The sequence below is a fragment of the Danio rerio genome, chromosome 13 (assembly GCF_052040795.2).
Source record: "Danio rerio strain M-AB ecotype USA chromosome 13, GRCz13ab, whole genome shotgun sequence".
In the NCBI taxonomy this organism is placed as follows: Eukaryota; Metazoa; Chordata; class Actinopteri; order Cypriniformes; family Danionidae; genus Danio; species Danio rerio.
Window position 1 is genome coordinate 24,741,967 of NC_141033.1, and position 22,443 is coordinate 24,764,409.

Genomic DNA, 22,443 nt, shown 5'->3' on the forward strand with positions numbered 1-22,443 from the left:
TTTTTGTTCTTCATTTGTGGCCAAAAAGAAGTTTGAAAAGGCTGAGTGACTGTATATCTTAAATATTTAGAATATTTTCCAGTTTATTTTTGTTGCTGACTTATGACATTTTCAGACTGCATGATTTTCAAAGTAGTCGTGTCACAGCTGTTTTCACACTGCACGACTATCTGGGGTAGCATTTTGTCGGTGCTGTGTTTACACTGCAAGATGGATCGGTGACAAGGGGGTTTCACACTGCATGACTTTACTACAGGATAATCACAGACAACTTTGTCTCAATCCGCAAAGATACCTCTTTCACATCCAAACACATGCAAGAAGTGACACGGAAACAACGCCTGGTCACATAGTTTATCTTTAGTTATTACTTGCATAATGAGAAAGAAGCCAATGGGGAAGAAAATGTTCTTATTTTGCTCACCCTTTGAAGGGAGTTTGCAATTTCTCCCCAAATTTCTCTTTTTTTTTTTCTTTTTCGAGCCGGTTGTGGTATTGCTCAGATGACACATCAAACAGACACGGTTGCCCCAGCCAAATTTACACCATTATTCCTCAATCTCTTGGGTAAAATTGGACTCAAAAGAAGCACTTTTAACTTCTCCCCCAACCTCCCACTGGCCTGCAGGTACCCACTCTATTGGATGCTGCTCTCTCATTAGCTATGTTTCCATCCACCTATTGATTTTAGATAAAGAAAGGATTGATGCAGCTTCTCCTACTGCAGCAAATTCAGTTTTTACTGTTGATATTTAGCGCCAGTTAATCAGGAAGTGACGATTTTGTTTTCTTTGACTCGTTGGATGGAAACGCAGCTTTATTCGCACATCTTTTATTCGATAATCTAGTTTTGCATATAAAGTTCATTCGCATTTTAGGATGGAACATAGCTATTGACTCTAGGTAATTGCAAATGTTATTTTCAATCAGCTCACATTTCAGACTGCATAATTTTGAATCAAGATTTAGCATGACAAATATTTGACTGGTGTCTGCGACTTATCCACGATTTGCTTAGACTAAGATAGTTCAATGTTTCCTCTAGGATTTTTTCCAGCTGTGGCGGCAGTTCTTTTACATAAATCTACTAACTACATATGGCATTATTTCGATTACAAATGAAGAAATGTTGTGAGCGCATTATTACAATTCGAGAACGCATTTATGTAATACGAGCATGCAAATCTCTTTGCTTGCATGCCTATTTCCTCTGCTCGTGCACAAAACCTCTTGCACGCCCTCAAATATATGCTGCTCAAATCTGCTCAAGCACAGTTTTTTGTGCACTCTCAAAAAAACACTGCTGAATTGCGATTTAGCACGTTTATGTAGTATGTCTCTAACATTTATAAGATTTGCTTGAAATATTTAGGAATCTCTCCAATAGACCTACAGAGCAGCATTAATGCGTCCTGAAGTAAAGTGAAACAGCTATAAACTCCTTCAAGATAAAGTCATTGTATGCAGAACCACAGACCTTTATTTATTAGTAAAGTATAATTATTAAATACTGTGTTCATCTTAACTGAAAGCTAAGTCGTGTTTGCTGGCCTCATGCTTCACGCTCCTGTCAGTCAGTCAGTCTGTCAGCACGTAACCTTAAAGGGTTAAACAAATAACGCACAGCACTACTACGGTTACAGTTGCGCTGTTATAATTCACTTACCTTTTAATGCATTTTAGTCCGATTATTATCCGCTATTATTTGGTCCAGGCGTTTAGGACCAAAGTGAAGGTTTTGGGGAGTTTGTTTTAGTCATAAACACCTTTGAGCTGCCATTTAAACTTTTTCAAACAGCAGAAATGAACTCAAAGCAAAATTTGTTTTGGGATTAAATAACATCATTTGAGTTTTCATTTTTGTTTGAAGTTTATCAGGAGCTTAAGAGACTTCTTTCATGGAATAAAGTCTTACAGACCATTGTTATAGAGAAATCTAACAATTAATTTAATGCTGTTTGTGCTTAAAAATAAATATCTTTTTAATAGAGTAAGAAATGTAAACATGATAAAATAATGATTAGCTTAGATTTATCTGGTATGAGATCATATGGGATAGTCATTCATTCATTCATTCATTCATTTATTTATTCATTTTCCTCCAGCTTAGCCCAGTCCTGGGAACACCCATATGCACTCATTCACACGCACTCATACACTACAGAAAATTTAGTTTATTCAATTCACCTATACTGCATGTCTTTGGACTGTGGGGGAAACTGGAACACCCGTAGGAAACCCACGCCAACACGAGGAAAACATGCAAACTCCACTGTAACCTCAACTGGTCCAACCAGGACTCGAACTAGTGACCTTCATGCTATGATGTGACAGTGCTAACCACTGAGCCACCATGTTGCCCCATATGGGATACTATCAGAATAGCCAGTATAGTATTAGTTGATGTTCTGCTTTGTTTTCTAGTATTAATAAATGTAATTGCGTTGTGAAATTTGACACTAAAACAAGATCTGCTATCTTGACCCTCAGGAATATGAAGACATGCTTCACATGCAACCTAAACATACACAAACATACAGAATATGGGTGTGCAAATGTGATTTGTGTACCGTGACTGTGAGCCGTGAGAATTTATTAGTTAAAACGCTTTTAAATGTTTATGTGCATTTCATTAAGCTGCATTATAAAAATGCTTGTTTTATTCTTCCTCTTTCCATGTGTCACCTACAGGGCAACTGTGGAGAGAAGCTGCGTATTCGGCGTGTCCTGATGAACTCCCCAGAGATCATCACCATCGGCCTGGTGTGGGACTCGGACCACTCTGACCTGGCAGAAGATGTCATTCATAGCTTAGGGACTGTCTTGCGGCTCGGAGATGTAAGACTTGATTTTTGTCAGTGAACAACATGCCCCAAAAAGTGCGACTTGCACAAATCGCTTGATAAATGCACAAACTCGCAGCCGAAAAGTGATACAGTCAGTCAGGCTCAAAGCAGCATCTGAGATCACTGTGATTCGCATGGGGTTTGCAGGCAAAACTTGTCAAACTTGTTGCAATTACAATGACACGCACATAAAAGCAACTGGCTGCCTCTGTGTTCCTGCGTCTTTGGACAGAGGGCGGGCACTGGGTGTCCTAAGTGGGTTAGCATTTCACGAAGGACAGGGTTCACATTTCAATATGAAACGTAAACCATTTTAACCAGCCCCAAACAAATGATCATTTTAAACATCGAGAGATCAAGAGTGGTGATTTGATCATCTCCATCAAAGATGTTTTGAAAGACCTCTTGATAACTGCATCGTCTTTTTGGGGGTTTGTTTGCATCTACATTTATGAGTGTAAATGCGAATGCATTCATAAGTAATAAGCAATCTTTCCTGCTTCGTTTAACCTATAGCTGTTCTACCGGGTGACAGAGGACAAGGCCAAACAGGCGGAGCTCTACCTAGTGGGCGTGGTCTGTTACTATGGCAAACACTACTCCACTTTCTTCTTCCAAACCAAAATCCGCAAGTGGATCTACTTCGATGATGCTCATGTGAAAGAGGTAATCTGGGAATGTTCATGGGGTTTGTATATACATGCCCTGATCTAATGTTGCTTGCTTGCTCTGTCTATAAGGAGTTAGTGTCGAATTATTAATTAGGATAGACCGGTGTGTTGGTGCCCCAGAGGCTCCCAGCATGAGTTGGGTGGGTGGATGGGTGTGTATATGTGTCTGTGTGTGTTTACACCATGCTTGCATGCTGTTTTACATAATTCGACAGCTTGTTGACTCACCACTCAGAAGTTTGTGCATGTATTTGTGTGTGTGTTCAGGGTTGTGTGCACATTCAAGTAACTTGCTCCATGTCAATAGTCATCATCGGTGCACATTAGTGTACAGTCGTAACATAAAAACAGGAATAGCACAATAAGTAGAGCAGTTAGAGAACATGAGTCATTGCTAGGCACAAATATTGAAATTCTGACATAGCCAGATTGTATACGAAAGTTTAGAAATTGATATTTTCATTCTGCAAGCAATAATTCAGTCTGGCTTATTGCGGATTGAAAAGATTCAGAATTTAAAGACTCAATATCTGCACAAAAATATTAAAGGGCACATAGTTTACCCCTTTTTATGATTTAATATTATTATTATGGTTCTTCTGAGTGTGCCAGTTTAGGTTCAGTTCAACACACAGTACAGATGTTTTTATTATAATGTGTTAAAAGGTGTCATGTTGGGGGCGTTTACACAGTTTGCTGTTTTAGGGGTGTGTTGCTTCACAGTATCAGCTTCCCGCCCAATGTAACAAAGGGGCGGAGCCAAGAGCTCCTACGCTCTGTGTTTGCAACAGACAGGCTGACAGACAGAAAGAGAGCTAAGCTAAGCTAAGCTAGGATGAGCATTCAGCTGTTCGTGTATGAGTCGGACACAGATTACAAACCCGCGCCGAGCCGCTGACCTGAAGCTCTGCCCCGTGCACTGCGACAGAAACCCACGACGCGCCAAGCCGCTGACCTGAAGCTCCTCTGCGTGCACAGCGACAGAAACCTACTCCGCGCCGAGCCGCGACAGAAACCTACGCCTCAAAAAATAAAAATCTGGTAAAAATCTGCAGATTTCTGCTGAATTATTTTGGGAGTGTCATAACTAAAACCTTAATATTTGAAATGAAAAATAATATCTTTTAAACTTTTATTTAATGTTTAAAATGCAAATCCAATTAGATTCACTTCATTTGCTTAACAAAGCAAGTCTCTCATATAATGTATCTACAAAAAGATCTACTTTTACTTTACAAACTGCATTGTACATAAATCAGATAAACATTTTCACATTCCTCAAATATATTACTGTAATGAACTGAATGAATATATATTTACACACATTTACTCTTGTAAATATACAGAATTAATGATGGGTTAAAAATCTACAGAATTCTGTGCGCGCAGATTGCGTGTGGGCCAAGATATGAGTGATCAAGTCTTTGCTCTTACCAATCTACCTGACCCACCTGCAAAGACTTCATTACTGTAAATATCAATGCTTACAAAACAGTCTCAGTACACTAGACTAATCTATCAGATGCAGCAACCCCACGCAAACAAAAGCAATAAAATGCAACCCACTAGCCTAATGTGAGTCATTTATATGATTGAATATAATACTAAATAAAAATGAATAAACCTCTGAATGTGTTCTGTGAAAAAACTAAAAGTAAATCATTTTGGAAAAGGTCTCGTTTAAAAATCATCATGAGTTTACTTTCACTTTAGATTATGTTCACTGTAATTGTATAAAATGGTTTAATTGATATTATTGTTATATTAAAAATCTTGTATGCAATTATAAATAGAGCTTGTTAAATTAGATATTTAAATTACATTTTAATTACAAATTAATTCTATATTAAAATCATAAATAATTTTTTTGTGAAAAAAAAGTGGGATTTTTTTAAAAAGGTTATAACGCCCAGCTCATCATAAGAGCCTTTTATCACCATATTGTAGTGCTTTCTGAAGGATCACATGACACTGAAGACTTATAAGTAATGATACTGGAAATACAGTTTGTCTACCACTATTACATTTTACAATATTAAAATAAGGTTCTTAAGCTGTCATTTAAAAAAAGGTATATGCATATTTATGTATGACTGATAACTGAATTTTGATGAAATAATATTTATTAGTGCTAATAAATGCTACATCCTGTATCATGTTGGAATTAAAAAATAAATTGTAGACATGGTATGGTATGAAAAACGAATATTAATTTTAATGCATTTTTAGTTGTTGTAAATATCAAATGGAAATAAATCTATCATTTGAAAAACTAATTTTAAAAGAGGCCAATCTCTAATACAAATACATTGCAGGTTTATAATATAATGACTTCTAAAACTAAAAGATTTTGGCATATTCCTGTATTGGTAAAAACAAGATTATGGAAAAACATAAGTCTGTTATGTCACGCAAAGTTTTATGTTCATAATAACAGTGCAGGACTGTGAATCCTGGACAGTTGCATACGAAGCAGCTTTTTCCATGGGGTCTGGCAAGCCTATGCTGACCTGCACGTGAGCTGCGCAGATCTCTTACAAAAGCCCTCTGAAAACAAGGATATCCCACTATTGTTTATGACCGCAGCTGGACAGTAATAGGGCGTGGCCTACAGGGAGAGACCGCCATGATAGTCCACCACAAACAAACACACTCTCTAAAACACACTGTCCCACTCACACCTTCATGCTTTTATGCATGCTGGTTTGTCACTGTGGCTTGCTCGGACATCCTGTCTGCTTATGGAGGAAGCGTAGAAGAGCTCGTCTTTTTGGGAAGTTGGAGTCTGGGTAAGATTTGTCTGAAAATGCCGGAAAAGGGTTGAACATGAATGCTAGTCTCAGTTTTGTTATTTAGGTTATCAAGAACATTTCAGCCTGATTCTCTACTTTTAGTTTTATATTAAGTGTTTATATTAAGAGATTTTTGAAAAAGAAAATAAAAAGTTTAACTTTTTAAATGGTCTTAAAAGTTGTTATAAATCTCTTCTTTTCTCTCTCTCTCTCAGATTGGGCCCAAATGGAAGGATGTGGTGTCTCGCTGTATAAAGGGGCATTACCAGCCATTACTGCTGCTCTATGCTGACCCCCGGGGGACGCCAGTGTCAGCTCAGGATTTGGCTTCACGTTTAGACCTACATCACTACACAAAAGCGTACTATGACAGTGAGGATTCAGGTACATGCACATCAGCAAAAGGCCAGTTTATGTGTAGAATGCTTCATTTCTTTTATTCGTTTAAGAGGAAGTTTTGCATGCTAAATTAGTTAAAGGGGTAGTTCACCCCAGTGAAATGACTTTCAATGACCCCCAAATGGGTTCCACCTTTATGACTTTGTTTTGAACACAAAAAGAAGATATTTAGTAGTAAACCAGTAACCATTGACACTCATAGTAGAAAAAACAATTATTATGGAAATCAAAGGTGACCGGATTATCTTTTTATATCTTGTTTTGTATTCAACAGTTGAATGAAACTCAAACAGGTTTGGAAAAAGTGATTGGCGTGTAAATTTTAAAACAGTTTTATTTTTGGTCCTATCCACTTAATTAACATAACAATTATTACATAATGCGTTGGTTTATAGCTACATTTTACTGTTGTAAAGCTGTTGCTGTGAAAACAAAAATCATTATGCTTACAATTAAACATTGGTAATGTGGTTGGCAGATATTCCCTGTAAGAATATATGAAATGTTTTTACAATTATTAGGTTATATGTCTATATAGTAGTTCATATTCACTTATAGCTCATTGTAAGAGGCCTGTCCATTAATCATTGCTAAAGCTCTAGAAAACGCATACGATCCTTGCCATCACTCACAATATTATAATGTTTTTTGTGGGCACTTTCTTTTTTTTCAATTTTTACTGAATATGTACAGATGACTTTTAAAAGCGAAAATAAAACCTTTTTTTTGTTTGTTAGCTTCACTGACAAGGCACAACTCTTTTCTTTGTCTTGTCAGGGCGTGAGCCGTCAATTTCCAGCGACACTCGTACCGACTCCTCCACAGACAGCTATAGCTATAAGCATTCACACTCCCACCACGAGTCTATGGCCTCCCATTTCTCCTCTGACTCCCAGGGAACAGTCATCTGTAATCCTGATAATGACTCTGCCTCTCACAGCAGCCTGGAAACTACAGGTACATCAGTATTTACACTGCCTGGCCAAAACATTAACACTCTTAATGTTTCATTGGAATGTCTTTAACTTATTTCGACAGCCTTGTGCAGTGTTGCAAAGTTCATTCCAATCAAGAGTTACATTAATTTTTGTCGGGAACTTGTTTTGGCAACGAAAATACCCTCATGTAGTATATATATATATATATATATATATATATATATATATATATATATATATATATATATATATATATATATATCCATGCAGTAGTTGGTTTGTCAAATTTGTTCTGCTTATGAAGCGTAGTACCCAAGCAATCCATAATCCTGTGCTTGCTGCACCACACTTATATTAGCATTTGCTTTAATTTTTGCTTTGTTTTTGAGTTGTTTTTCAGTATATGACACCCATCTTTCCAGCTAGAGTGATGCTTTTAAAATATTGGTAAAGGAAAGATGTAAGATTTCTTATAATTGGTAGTGTAAAAAATGCATATTGCGTACATTAGCGTTGTTTTCAAACAGTTCAGTGCTGTAAACGGTAACATTTTAAAATAATAGTCCATTAGTTAATGTTAGTTAATGTTCAGTATTTTCTAACATGAACAAACTAGTAGTAATACTACAGTATCACAGTATTTATTCATCTTTGTTAATGTTAGTTAATGTAATTTAATTTAGAGTTCATTTTAGTTCAAATTAACTCTTGGTTCGTTAACTTATGTTAACAAGCACAACTTTGGATTTTAATAATGCATTAGTAATTATAATGTAATCATTAACTATGACTAATTAATGCTTTACAAGATTATTGATACTTAATTTATGTTAGTAAATACATTAACTAACGTTAACTAATGAGCCATTATTCTAAAGTGTTACCCTGTAAACGTGTTGTTATTGTGTTTTCATTTTTTTTACAAGAATGATATTTATTTTATTATTTTTAGTAATTATTTTAAGTATAAAAATATAAAAAGAAATCCTCTTTGGTCAAATTGTACATAAAAAAATCTAGATCTTAATAAAAGCATCTCAAAATTATGTTTTTTCCTAAAAATGTTTCTTAAAACCCTGACTTTTTTTGTCAACAGCATAGTTGATTTTTATTGTTGTTGTTTTTTGAAGGTCCTTTGACTGACAGTGATACAGTGCAGCGTCACACTCTCAGAAAAGACGGGGTCTTGGACAGAAAAGCAGGAGTTTTAGACAGGAAACGAAGTGCCAGCAGGCCACGAAAATTCGAGGCTCGGGGTGATTCAAGGAATCGTGGCTCTAAGACAGATGAAGTGTTGTCTGCCGGATACCACAGCGAAGGTGTGCAATTAAACAGTACATTGCTGCCTGTCACCAAACCACAACATATTTTAATGAAAACCTCCTTTATAATCCATAACTGTGGTCAGCTGATTGATGCTCTGACAGGTCATTAGTGGATGGAGTAGGATGTTTGACAATAAATGCGAGCGGCATTAGTCATCGCTTTGGCTTGTTCTGGCTGTGCACTGCAATATTTGGTTATGTAAAAATAACATTCCCTCTTCCTCTTTTTTTTTTCAAACTGATTTCCTCTCCCTCTCTTTTACAGGTGAGACTTTAAAAGAGCAGCAGGTTCCTCGTTCCCTACCTAAACCAAGCTCCAGTCGACTTCGAGACTTTAAGGAGACTATGAGTAACATAATACACAACAGGCCACTTTCCGCATCGTCCTCTGGATCTGTTTGCCCACCCGACTCCACAATTAAAGTCAGAGACTGGGAAGCAGACAGCACCAGTAGCGAGTCCAAGTCAAGCTCTTCTGGAGGGCGATACCGTCCACCGTGGAAGCCTCGGCGTGAGGCACTAAACATCGACAGCATCTTTAGCAGGGAAAGACGCAAGCAGGCGGGGTATAGTCCACTAGGAGCCCTGTTGTCTGAAGACACCGGACCTCAGGTGGGCTTGATGTCCACAAAGCAGATCACTTTTCAGGACATACCAGGACCTCTAAGACGAGGCTCAGAGCAGCCCCCTCGCCTCATCCAGAGGATGGAGAGTGGCTACGAGAGCAGCGAGAGAAACAGCAACAGCCCTGTCAGTCTGGACATGCCTGTTAGCGAGGCCACCACTAATGGCATGCACAGGTATGATGCAAAAACATTCGCTAGAACCGATTTTTATTAGCATCTCATTAATCATTTTCCTTCTCGTCACAGCTTACAAGAAGGAGCGATGATAAAGCCTCCACCTGATGTCAATCCGTCATGGAAGACTGTCACCAAATCCAAAAGCAGCAGTGCCCTATTGCAGGACGTCAAAGCATCAGTCAAGGGCAGCAGTCACACGAGTTTAGGTGTGTACGGTACGATTGTGTGTTTACAGTCATCAAACTGTCGTCATGTGGGTGATTTCACCTATTCTTTACTTTAGGATGTGAATCAGTCTTTCCAAATGTTTACACTACATATCACACATTTTTTTTCTCTCAGTATATGGACTTAATATAATAAGCAAGCAGTATTGAGCATAATTTAGTGCAATCAGCCGCAAAATACATCCTGTTCCTTTTTGTGAAATGTTATCTCTGTATATCTGTTATGTAAACTGAGGAACATGAGTCTGCCCTGGAGAACTATCAGCTGCTATATCTGTTTGTGCTTCTCCATGTGACCAGAATAGATATGTTTGGTCACCGCCTACTGTTTGTTATATATCATTTTGTGCACATCAAAGCTATGAGTCTCTTAGGCTGTTATTACGCTGGAAGATACTATATTTTGACACGCATCCCATTTTTATATTCCATCTGTTTACATTTGCTTGGAAATGTGTTCCATTTAAAAAGTATGCATCAGCAAATGTACCAGAATACTGACATGTCAACACAATGATTGCATGGTCTTTTTTATATTACCGGTATTAGTGAAACCTTGGAGACTGATAGGGTCGAGTAAGACTCAGACTTAACAGAGTAAAAATCTAATGCAAGGATTTTATGTAATCAGTGTTGTAATATTGTGTCTGGTTCTTGAATCTGATTGGCCAATATCCGTGTGATATTCTGCAATAACAGCACTCGTGCTCAGTGTTGCCAGATTTGGCGAGTAAAAAATGACATAGGCGGGTAGTGAAAATTTGGGAAGTTTTGCAACAGCGTGCCCGCCAGCTCTGGTCTTTACTTATAAACCTGTTATGATCTACCAAAGAGATGCCATACCCCCTGTTCTTCACTTACAAACGCTTAAAACGGTTGTGATCTCCCTTGGAGACGATATTTATAATTTCTAAGAGACAGCGCCTCGGCGGCCATTAACCTGTCATTGAGCATTAGGGATGTGCACAGCAATGCTGGAGTATCAAAATATTGATCATTTTAATTTGGTATTAATATATTTTTTAAGTATTAATATTTTAACTATATTTTAATAATTTCCGCATGACTAAATGTTTTAGCATTGTGTACAGGATTGTCAGTGACGCTTTGTATATAAGATGGTACACCAATCAACCTGCTGTGGAACATGACGTAAATCATGTGCCTTTCAGAAAACTTATGTAGTCAACACACGCAAGTCGCACACTTCTGGATTGAAGAATGGTATGATGGCAGAGAGGAAACGTAGCGAGGTGTGGTGCTACTTCACATCAGCTGGAAAAGCACTGCGTGATGCAATATTTGTGATAAGAAAGTTGTACACAGCAACAATACAAGCAGCTTTAATAAACAATTACAGATAACTAGCACTGAAACTTATAAAGCAGAACAAAAACTAGATGCACAGTGTTCTTCTGCTCAGTCTCCCTCTGTCCAAAAATTAACATGAGTTCTTTACATGTAATGACCTTTTTTTTAAAAGTAACATTATTTAGAAAAAATCACATTAACATGTCAAATTATAGTGGTATCAGTATCGTACAAAAATTGAACAAAAAGTATCGGTATCATATCGCATTCAAAAATTGTGGTATCGCCCATCACTATTGAGCATAGCAAAGACGGTTGACGCTGTCCATCCACAAGATGGCATCAGAGACCGCATAATAAGCCCTTACAGGACTAAAACAGTGTCATTTCTTACTACAGCTGATCAAATCAATATTAAACTGGTAAGTGACTTTCTAAGTCGATGTCTCTCTTTTGTATGTTCTGTATTTTTCACCAAAGTAATTGTAGTGTATTGAATTGGCCACTTTTCGTTTAACTCTGAGTTACTTTTTGGTTTGCCATCTGTTTGAGTCTCCTATTTTTGTTACCACAAACTAGTTCAGTAAAAAGAAAGAAAAAAAAGAAAAATTGCCCGCATGTGTTTAGCGTTTTTCCTAATCGCAAACACAACATTATTCAGGTAGTAATTGTGTTGCTTTGGCTTTTTCGGGGTTAACTATTGTGCTCTCCTGGTTGCAGCAATGAAATACTGGGAAATGACTTTGGACTAATGACATTTCATGCAGTTCAGTCATATAATATTAAAATGTCAGCAAAAAATGTCATTACTATCATATTATACGCTAGAGAATTATTCAAATACTAGCTCTGAAGTGGCATTTGTGAATTAGTAACAGCTTCTGCAGTTTTTTACCATCAGCTGCAGATATGAATGAATGGCGGAAGAAAGTAGTTCCTCATACAAAAGGATTTTTAGACTCTCTGTGTTTGACTTTCTTTTTTATACGCACGATTATGCTGTCAAACTGTTGTATAAATGCAATATCACACTCCCAACAGTGCCGATACATACAGCCATATCGCACTGCTACTCATGTGATATTGCTCATATGAAGTCTAACATGTAATAGTGTTGTAATTTTATATATATTACAACAAACTCAATATAGTAGTTATATTCTTATGAAATTGCATATTTTATTTGGACTTTTTTTAATGTAAGGTTTATCTTAAGAAATGTGCTTTTATCATTTTAAGCAGCTTAATCAGTCATTATAATACTTTGTTTAATTTAGTTACTGCATAACATTTCTTTTCTATTGGTCTTATTTTAGTTTTATTTAGTTTCAGCTTTATTAAAGTTTGACAATATTTTTTTAGTTACTAAGTTAATATTACTCAACACTGCAAGTATGAAGGTTGTTTGCCAAAAATAAGTTCTGATATCCTTTTATTTCTTGTTGTTTGCTTTCATACAACAAGATAATCTAATCTGTGTTCTGGTTGAAAATGAAAAACAGAATTGGTTGACAGTATAAATGCAGCAATAAATCATGACAATTTCTTTAATATTCTGTTGTTTGTGTTTATGAGCAGCAGGTGAGGGCCGCAGTGAACTGGACGAGCTTCAGGAGGAAGTGGCTCGCCGGGCCAGAGAGCAGGAGTTGCAGAGACGAAAGGAAAAGGAGAAAGAGGCAGCCATGGGCTTCAATCCCAGACCCAGCAAGTTCATGGATCTGGATGAGCTCCAGAATCAAGGTAAGGCATGAGCCTGCAGCGCAAGGGTGAAGGGAGCGGATCTGCCTCCGGATGCATTTCTTGGGTTTCTGCTGTGGCTAAACCTTTGGGGCTTGGGACTGCACGTGTGTGTGTGTGTGTGTGTGTGTGTGTGTGTGTGTGTGTTTGTGAGTGTGTAAGAGAGATGCAGGTGTGCTGGTTTCCCTGCTGAAAGCGCTATGCTGTGCTGTTTGTCAACTGCAGGGAAAGGGGAAGGCTTTGAGCGCTGTGTGTTGGAGGCAGAGTCTCTGTTAGATCAGTCTCTGAGGCTGGAACAGGCAGGAGAGGTGGCCGCCGCTCTGTCTGTGGTTAACGAAGCAATGTGTAAGTAATCCTGCCCTCAGCCTGCTCCTGCAATCACTATTGCCTTGTGTTTGTGTCTTTACATCTTTGTCTTTAAGTGTGTTTTTCAAAAGTGCAAGGCTTTGACAGGTCACATCAGATTTGCCATATTTGTCAATCTGTCTACAGACAGTAGTAGGTCCGTTATTTAAATGTCTCTTCTTTTTTTTCTGATCAGATTCAAGCCGCGAGTTCATAACGGTACATGCCGGTTTAACTGTAACCATAGAAACCAACTAGCAGACCATATGAAGTGATGTGATTAAATCCAGCCTTAATGAATTCAGCCTATAGTGTATGATGGATTAGTTTTTCAAATTTTCCAATGTGATATGAACATGTTAAGATACACTGAGCCAATAATCATGTCCCCTGATAAATGTTCAGCATCTGTCAGTTGAATAAAAAAATTAATAAAGACTTAAAAGAAAACAGCATGGGGCAAAAAAATACCTTTTTTATTACAGTTAATAAAACTTTCCCTACCACTGCTAGAGACTGTCAGGGATTTTGACAGCAAATATAACAACGACAACATAACAAACAACACCACATAAATGAAAATTATCTAGTCCTGTTTTTAATTGCATAGTACTTATATTTAAGTACTTAAATTGTATTTAATGTATTTACGTATTTAAATGTATAGTATTTTATTTCCAAAATGGGTGCAACACAATTTTTTTTGATGATGAACATTTGGTGAAAATGCTAAAAAAAAACTCCTGGCACTGACTGGAAATTTTCCAGAGAAATGTTTTTTATTTTTGATAAAATTTATTATTATAAATATATTTACTTTATTGGGTATTGTATTAAAAACTTTAGTATCCAACAAGTAGGCAACTCCATGATTTATAGCTCAGTCTTATGCATATGCTATAGATAACTGGAATCATAAACATTATTAACAATAAAATTCAGCTATTTATTCATCTTTTCTTTCTCAAGAATAAACTATATTTTGTGTTTTGTCCACGTTCGCAACTTTTTTTCTTTTTAAATATTGTTCTAAAAGGCCACTTGAAACATGTTTGTTTATTTAAAAATAATGTTTTTAATCATCATAATGCAATATCTCTACAAATACCAGTCAAATAGGTAGAGCTTGTTTTTTAAGTTGAATTCGCTCAGAGAGAGCTCATGAAGCACGAATGCTCTTTTTGTGGCAGACTCATTAAAAATAAAGTTAGCATGAAAATTGACCCATCTATTTTCTAAGTGCATGTAATGGATCATATTGTGAACAGTTCATCCATGCATAGGTTTCAATTTAAAAAACAATTTTGACCTCATAATGTTTCATCAAAATGTCACGCAAGACTGGACCTTCCAGTGAAGAAAGCAGATGTATGCCGGCTTTCTCCAATCATTCAGTCTACCTAAACACTGCTTCAGCAAATATTTGAAAACTTTACAGAATTTTAGGACTGCATTGAACTTAACAAACTTATTTATTTCTTTCTTAAAGGAACATTTTTACAAATTCACTACAGTTAAGGTTTACTTTTTTTAATCCATTCAGCCAATCTCAGAATATGGTGGGAGCACATTTAGCTTCTCTCAACATGATCATTGTAGCTGATTTCTGGGTCTGATGGAAGCACTTTTAGCTTAGATTAGCAAATATCATTTGCTCATTTTCCTGTTTAAAGCTTGACTCTTCTCTTGTTACATTGTGTATTAAGACCAACAGAAAAAGAAACGTTGCTTGAAAATAGTTCTGAATCATCTCTTACAAACATCACCATTGCAAGATTTTCAGGTGCTGTGTAATATAATTTTCCCTGCTGCAGCCATGGTACTGCAACAAAGTTATGAGATTATTACACCAGAAAGAGACTATAGCTCCTAGCGGATATTTAAGAGGCCTCGGATCTAGCACTATTGATTTTTATTACTGTCAATAAAAATGCTGTTTGTGTCTTTCTGTCTTACTTTCCAATGTCATTTTACGTCTATCTGTCTTTCTTGTATGTCATACCTTGAGGTTTATCACTTATGATGTGACCAGATGCACAAACACACACACACACACACACTTGACACTTTCCATGGCCTGGTTCCTGTGTGTTACCTGCACCTCACTCCCCTTCCTGGTTTCTAGAGCCTCTGTAAGATTGGGTAGAATGCAGCTCAAAGTATTCTCGTATCCTGTAATCATTAATAATTAATTTGACGTAGATGTGTCATTAGGCTTTTTGCATTTCTTTTAGTTCGTTGGCTTAACTACAACTCATTTTGTTTTAAGTCAGCGTCATTATTATTTAATCATTTTGTGCTTGAGACTATTTAACATGTGCGTCAGGATTTTCACTAGATTCCCCATCTTCCCTTTTTGTGTGATCCTCCCCTCAACCCTCACCTCATAATTCAGTCAAACCTCATTTTGGTTCTTTGTAATGTGTGTTTGCATGCGCCCCATGACCTTTTTTTTATGTTCTGCATCTGTTTCATTTTTCTTTGGCCTTTTTTTTGTTTTGTTTTGTTTGCGTTGTAGCTAAACTCAGGCATACCTTGCATGAGAGCAGCGCTAACGCTCAGGGCAGGATGCAAAAATGCATGAGGAGAGCACGAGGTCTGCAGCAACGCATGCAACAGAAGCAACAGGAGGAAGAGAAGGAGCAGAAACAGCCCCTCAGGTACCTGCTGCTGCCTGCGGTTGTGTATATGTATGCGAGTGTGTGTGTGTGCTCCAGGAGCCTTGCACACAGGAAGAGGAAATGTGCTTTAAAAATTATGATCAGCACTGTTGCAGGCCAGGTTAGATTAAGTAACCATTCTGCAAAGAGCTGCACAGGTAATAGTGTCACCTCTAGACTGAAACAAGTACTGCATGACATTATCAAGACCTGATTCAAGTTAGTCGGATGGATTGTTAGCAGGAACTCATTGCTGTTTTTCATCTTCCTCATTCAGTGAACAGTCTGTCCCGGTCCAAATACTTCTGACAAATGTTAAAGAAGAGGATGAGAAGGCCATTTCAGAAGATGCATTAAGACCACCGTCACCTCTCCACATAAAACCTCAGTCTACAAGTAAACCGATTTCTGAAACCCCAGGCCCTCCTGTCCCCTCTTACCATACAGATACATGTTCCCAGAAGGACAATGCAGGGGACCACCCAAGTTCTCTTGATGTGACAGAAAATGATCGGGGTCCTAGGGACCCTGTAATTAACACAAACTCTCTTGTACAAACTGCTAGTAAACGCAGTCCTGCCACTGTGCCTGTGATTGCAGCGAATGGCTGTGAGGCTTCCCTGCAGTCCTCCGTTTCGCTCAACACTCCTGCTTATTTCAGTGCCCGTCTCACACCTTCCACCACTGATCACTCTGAAGAAGGTCTCCAGAATCCCCATCGTCCTCAGTCTCTCCATGGCCTGTCCCAAGCACCCCATGCCTGTCAAAAATCACTCCCTGTTCCCTCACGTAATTGGTCCTGTCGCAGTCTGGAGCGTCCTGATAGTCGTCCCACCACGCTGGACTCTTCCATGTATTCTCCAGTAGACCTCAGTTCCCCATCGTCCCCCTGTCCTCCATTCCTGTCTTCACCAGTGCTGGAGCAGCGTCCAGCCGGCCCCATGCCTGTGGAACGTTGGGCAGAGAATGTCAATCGATACTACAATTCCCAGAAGTGTGCGCGGTCGGGACGTGACTCGCCTTGTGAGGAGCTGTCAGAGCTGGACTCACTCTATCAGGCCAGCTTGAAGGCTCCCAGCATGCCTAGAGCCACACGGGGAACCAGCCCTCAGCTTGCCAACAGATCAGGTGATTTTTTTTTGTTTTTTTTGTTTAACCTTTTGAAGATATTACTTGTTTTTCACAGGTCATGGAATTTCTGGAGTATCATGGAATATTTTGTTCCAGACATTGAACGTCAGGGATTTTTTTTGTCAGGTCATGGAATATCAGGGGTTTTGTTGGTCACTTTTAAGATTTGTTTCCATTTATTAAAATGTAAATTTTCTATTTCATATTTTTGTTATACCATGTTGTTTTTCACAGACATGCAAAAGTCAAAACCAATTTCTTTTTGCTGGCTTTGTTTGTTTTTTTTAATCAGAGTTAAATTTTCCATTGCGGTTTTCATAGTGGCTCATGCAATAATCATGCAAATTATTATTCAAGCTAAGATCATTTGAATATTAAAATATTTCTGTTTTAACATATTACTGTATTTTAGTATTATTGATGTATCAGCACAACTGCAACCTAGTTTGTTCATTTGCTGTCAGTAAAATTCAGGGTTTTTATTTTTGGCTTAAATTGGAAGTCAGAATTATAATCCCACTTTAAATTAATTTTTCCTTTTTAAATATTTCCCAAATGATGTTTAATAGAGCTAGGAAATTTTCACAGTATGTCTGATAATCTGTTTTCTTCTGGAGAGCCTTATCTGTTTTTTATTTAGGCAAGAATAAAAGCAGTTTTTATTTTTTTAACCACCATTTTAAGGACAAAATTATTAGCCCCTTTAAGCTATATGTTTTTTGACTGTCTACAGAACAAACCATCATTATACAATAACTTGCCTAATTACCCTATCTGGCCTAGGTAACCTAATTAACCTAGTTATGCCTTTAAATGCCACTTTAAGCTGTATAGAAGTGTCTTGAAAAATACCTAGTAAAATAATATTTACTGTCATCATGACAAAGATAAAATAAATCAATCATTAGAAACGAGTTATTAAAAAAAAAACAGGGGGGCTAATAATATTCTGACATATATATATTTACATTTACTAGGCATGGGCCAGTATATGAATCTAACGGTAGATAAACTTGGATAAAAATATCATGGTTTCACTGTATTGTGTTTACTGCTGTAAAATATATTCTTTTTGAATGTTTTGGTAAAAACAAAAACTTTTTGATTACAATATATTTTATTTTGAGAAACGCTTCTGATATTTTAGAACAGTAAACGGTAAACGGCTAAATAATTAAAAATGGATAATTGATTTCTGCTGTCTTCATTATTTAAGACCGCAGTCTTTTCTACAATTTAAAACCACATCTTTGGATATATTTTCTGCTGGATATACTGTTGTCCTAACTGTAGGAACAGTATAGCAGGTTTTTGGCGGTTTTAAAACTTTGATTTTCCAATCCGTGGTAAACTTTAAAAATGCTTATCGACCCATGGCTAATATATACACAATGTTTTACATGTCAGTGATATAATTTAATTATTATATAAGGAATGAGAAAAGTAAAGAAATCTGATGATACATTTTTGTCTTTTTGTAGAATTTCAAAATAAATGATGATTTCATATAACTGATGCATTGTATATGATGTTGTATTCAGCTAATACTAATATATGTAACTAATGGTAATATTATTCGTAATGTATTATTTATTTAAAAATAATAGTGAAGGATAAGTAGATATTTTTGCAGTCAGGTTGTATAAATGTAATGTTTTTTGTAGGTCCTGCTGTTTCTCGTAAACACAGCACTGGATCCTCTGCCACTCTTGGCCGCTCCAAAACCCCCACAGCAGAGATTGAGAGGAGTGCCTACAGGACGCCAACGTACAGCACTAAACCACTTCAGAAGGTCAGCCGGAACACCTGCTTTATGTAGTATTACTGTGTGTATTAGAAATGTATATAATGGTCATCAGACAAGCTGAAGAATTTGCATGCTGTTAATAAGGATGTAAAATGTTAACACCATTGTGTGTGTGTGTGTGTGTGTGTGTGTGTGTGTGTGTGTGTGTGTGTGTGTGTGTGTGTGTGTGTGTGTGTGTGTGTGTGCGCGCGCAGCCTGTTTCTGCTGCAGCCTATAATGAACCGCTGGGTGAGGATGAATCATACAGTGCTGAGAACCTGCGACGAATTGCTCGGAGTCTCAGTGGGACTGTTGTTGGAGGACGGACTGAAGTACCCCCATCTCGCAGCTTTGTGGGTGTCTCACTTGCTCAAACACTCAAGCCTCATTTTATGCACTCAAAATACTGAACATTAGCATCATTTCATCTGCAGCAAAATTAGCTTGTTCTCAGTAGATATTAACTATTACGTCATGGGTTTAGCAAGTGCATCTTTAAATGTTTGTAAAATCATTTCGATAGAGAAATACTGCCACCTGGTGTGAATGCAGTGAATACAACACATAGAACAGTGGCTTACTTACGACACACCAATTCAGCTGCAAAACTGCTTTTTGTTAGGGACGTCCCGATCAGGTTTTTTTGCTCTCGAGTCAGAGTCATATGATTTTGAGTATCTACCAATTCCAAAACCCAATCCGATACTTCTATAATGCATAAAAAAAAAGAATAGTTAGTGAAGAAACAGATCCAGAATGATCTTTATTTTGTATTTAATTCGCCTTATTTAAACATTCAACATTTCTGTTAACAAACAGAGCACTTCTGTGAGGCAAACATTCTTCACTTTTGGACTTAAGTGCAACGGTACATATAAAAAACAAATAGCAGCTCAACTTAAAATAACTTACAGGCAATCCCAAGTTTACATATCTCACAGTTTGCTATGGCAATGTTGTTGTCATTAACTTTATAATTCCTGCAGACCGCTTACTTGCGATTTCTGCATCAAGCTGTTTCTGTGTTCTACTGTGTTCCAGCATTTAACCAATAGTGTCTCTGCAACAGTGATGTCATGCCACACATGTTGCTGTTTCTGTGTGAAATAAAGAAAGAGGTCTAACTCTTTGCTACCGCATAACTATAGATGTGTTAAAAAAATAATGAAAATTTTATATATATATATATATATATATATACTGTAAATACATATATATTCAAGTACTGATCGGGAGGTAACATCATTCAAGTTCGATTCGACATTCGAGTCTGAAACCGTGTGATCGGTCCCGATTTCCCATTATGTGATCGGATCTGGACATCTCTACTTTTTATTATATTGATATTTACGTTTATTTAGTTACTTTATTTTCTTTCATTTAATTAGTCATCCACACACACTTATTGGAATTCTTTATTGAACACCAGTTGTCTGGGTATCCAGTTTGAGAACCACTGATTTAGTGCAATTTAGGAAAACAAAACTTTTTTTTAAACAGGGTAATTTTACAACTCTCCAGTTAAACTGTTGAGTTTTACTTTTTTTTTTAATCCGTTTAGCCGATCTTTAGGTCTGGTCAATAATTATTGCTAAGCTTAAAGAGGTCCTGCCAGACCTAGCTGAATGGATTAATAAGATGGTACAACTCAGCTGTTTAACTCTAGAGCACTATAAATGGCCTATTTACAAAAAAAGGGGAGTGTTCCTTTAAGATGTTGTTAATTTTCTGCAATTCTTAAGGTACACTATCCATCTCTTCTTTGGTTACGGTGTTTTTTTGTTTTGTTTTTTGATTTCCTAATTGTTTTTGTATGATTTCCATCACTGTCATATTGTTGATGGGAGCACACTTTGTTTTCACATCTCCTCATGTCTCATTCCTTTCGTTCCTCTTTTTTTTATTTTGTTCATAAAGGACCCTCATGTCTCCAGGATGTCCAAGCATGTGAACGTGCAACTCCCCACACATCGCTCCAGCACATCCCTGCATGTTTTACCACTTCCCTCCCACAATCCACCAATGTTCCCTCACGAACCACCGCCCCAACACCTTCACTCGAGCCACCGTCCTCACCCCGTCCCTACATCATCACACCTGCACCAGCAGACACTGAGGCCCCCTCATGGACAAACAGGTAACCATCACACCCCAGTTGCAGTTCAACCTTTCTCTGCCTGTGTATGTTTTGTTCTTGTGGTTTTGCTCTTCATCAGTTTAATGCTGTAAAGATTTGTTGAGACCGAGGATAATGAAATTAAATTTTGAGTTTCATTAGAGCTGCACAATTATTCGTTAAAAGATTGCAATCTCAATTTATGCATCAACGTGATCTTATTTCTGTATGACCATGATTTTTATGTTTAGTAAACCCTCAAATCTGCGTTTGGCAGAGAGAGAGAGAGAGAGAGAGAGAGAGAGAGAGAGAGAGAGAGAGAGAGAGAGAGAGAGAGAGAGAGAGAGAGAGAGAGAGAGAGAGAGAGAGAGAGAGAGAGAGAGAGAGAGAGAGAGAGAGAGAGAGAGAGAGAGAGAGAGAGAGAGAGAGAGAGAGAGAGAGAGAGAGAGAGAGAGAGAGAGAGAGAGAGAGAGGGTTTTCATGTATTATTATATATGCAGCTTCAGTCATTTTTTCTTTTCACACAAGAGTGTTTTTGTTTTCACAGAAGCACCAATATGAGTTTTGGTCAGATTAAAACAATAGTAACTAAATATTAACTAAATACTAAATAGTAACTAAATATCATTTGTTTTAAAGAATTTCATTTTTTTCCAAGTGATGTTTAATGGAGCCAGGACATTTTCCACTGTATTTCATGTAACTTTTTTTTCCCCCTGGAAAAATTAATTTCTGTTTAATTTCTGTTTGTTTGCCTGTAATATTAGCTGATTTATTTTTATTTTTTTATTTAAAGTCGTTCAGTGATGGCTAACTTTCAGAATTAGCCTAGTTAACCTAATAATCCAGTTAAGCCTTTAAATAGCATTTTATGCTGAATACTGGTATCTTGCAAAATAACTAGTAAAATATTACTTACTCTCTTCATGGTAAAGACCATCATCTTTATCATACCATAACCATCAACAATAAATCATCTCTGCATTATAAAGCACTTGAAAAAATTGTGAAAAATAATTTCACAGGAGTGTTAATAGTTTTAATATTTTATTAATTATATATGTAAACACACTACTGGTCAAAAGTTGTTTTTTCATGTTTAAAAAAATGTATCTGTTTATCAAGGCGACATTTATTAAATTCAAAGAAATTATTAAATATTTATTAAACATTATAAACTGCTTTCTAATTGTATGTAGTTTCAAATAAAATTATTATTCAAGTAATTATTGCTTTTATTACTATTACCATTAATAATAATAATAATAATAAAAATAATAAAAATAAGGATTAATGTTAGAATGATTTCTGAAGGATCATGTGACCGGAGACTAGTGTAATGAAGCTAGAGATTCA

General features: G+C 36.9%; 1 protein-coding gene across 20 annotated transcripts in view; it reads left to right on the forward strand.

Annotated features, from left to right (window-relative positions):
• The window catches only part of usp54a (ubiquitin specific peptidase 54a), an 83,478-nt gene that overhangs the window by 57,693 nt on the left and 3,342 nt on the right, over positions 1-22,443 (forward strand). For 3 of the 20 annotated variants that reach the window (NM_001327875.2, NM_001444266.1, NM_001444267.1), the window contains 14 exon segments: positions 2,692-2,838; positions 3,363-3,512; positions 6,525-6,693; positions 7,486-7,665; positions 8,777-8,965; positions 9,237-9,771; positions 9,844-9,980; positions 12,891-13,052; positions 13,275-13,394; positions 15,913-16,054; positions 16,332-17,182; positions 18,850-18,977; positions 19,187-19,324; positions 20,889-21,108. In NM_001327875.2, the coding sequence (NP_001314804.2) occupies positions 2,692-2,838; positions 3,363-3,512; positions 6,525-6,693; positions 7,486-7,665; positions 8,777-8,965; positions 9,237-9,771; positions 9,844-9,980; positions 12,891-13,052; positions 13,275-13,394; positions 15,913-16,054; positions 16,332-17,182; positions 18,850-18,977; positions 19,187-19,324; positions 20,889-21,108 (3,268 nt within the window). 20 annotated transcript variants of the gene reach the window in all.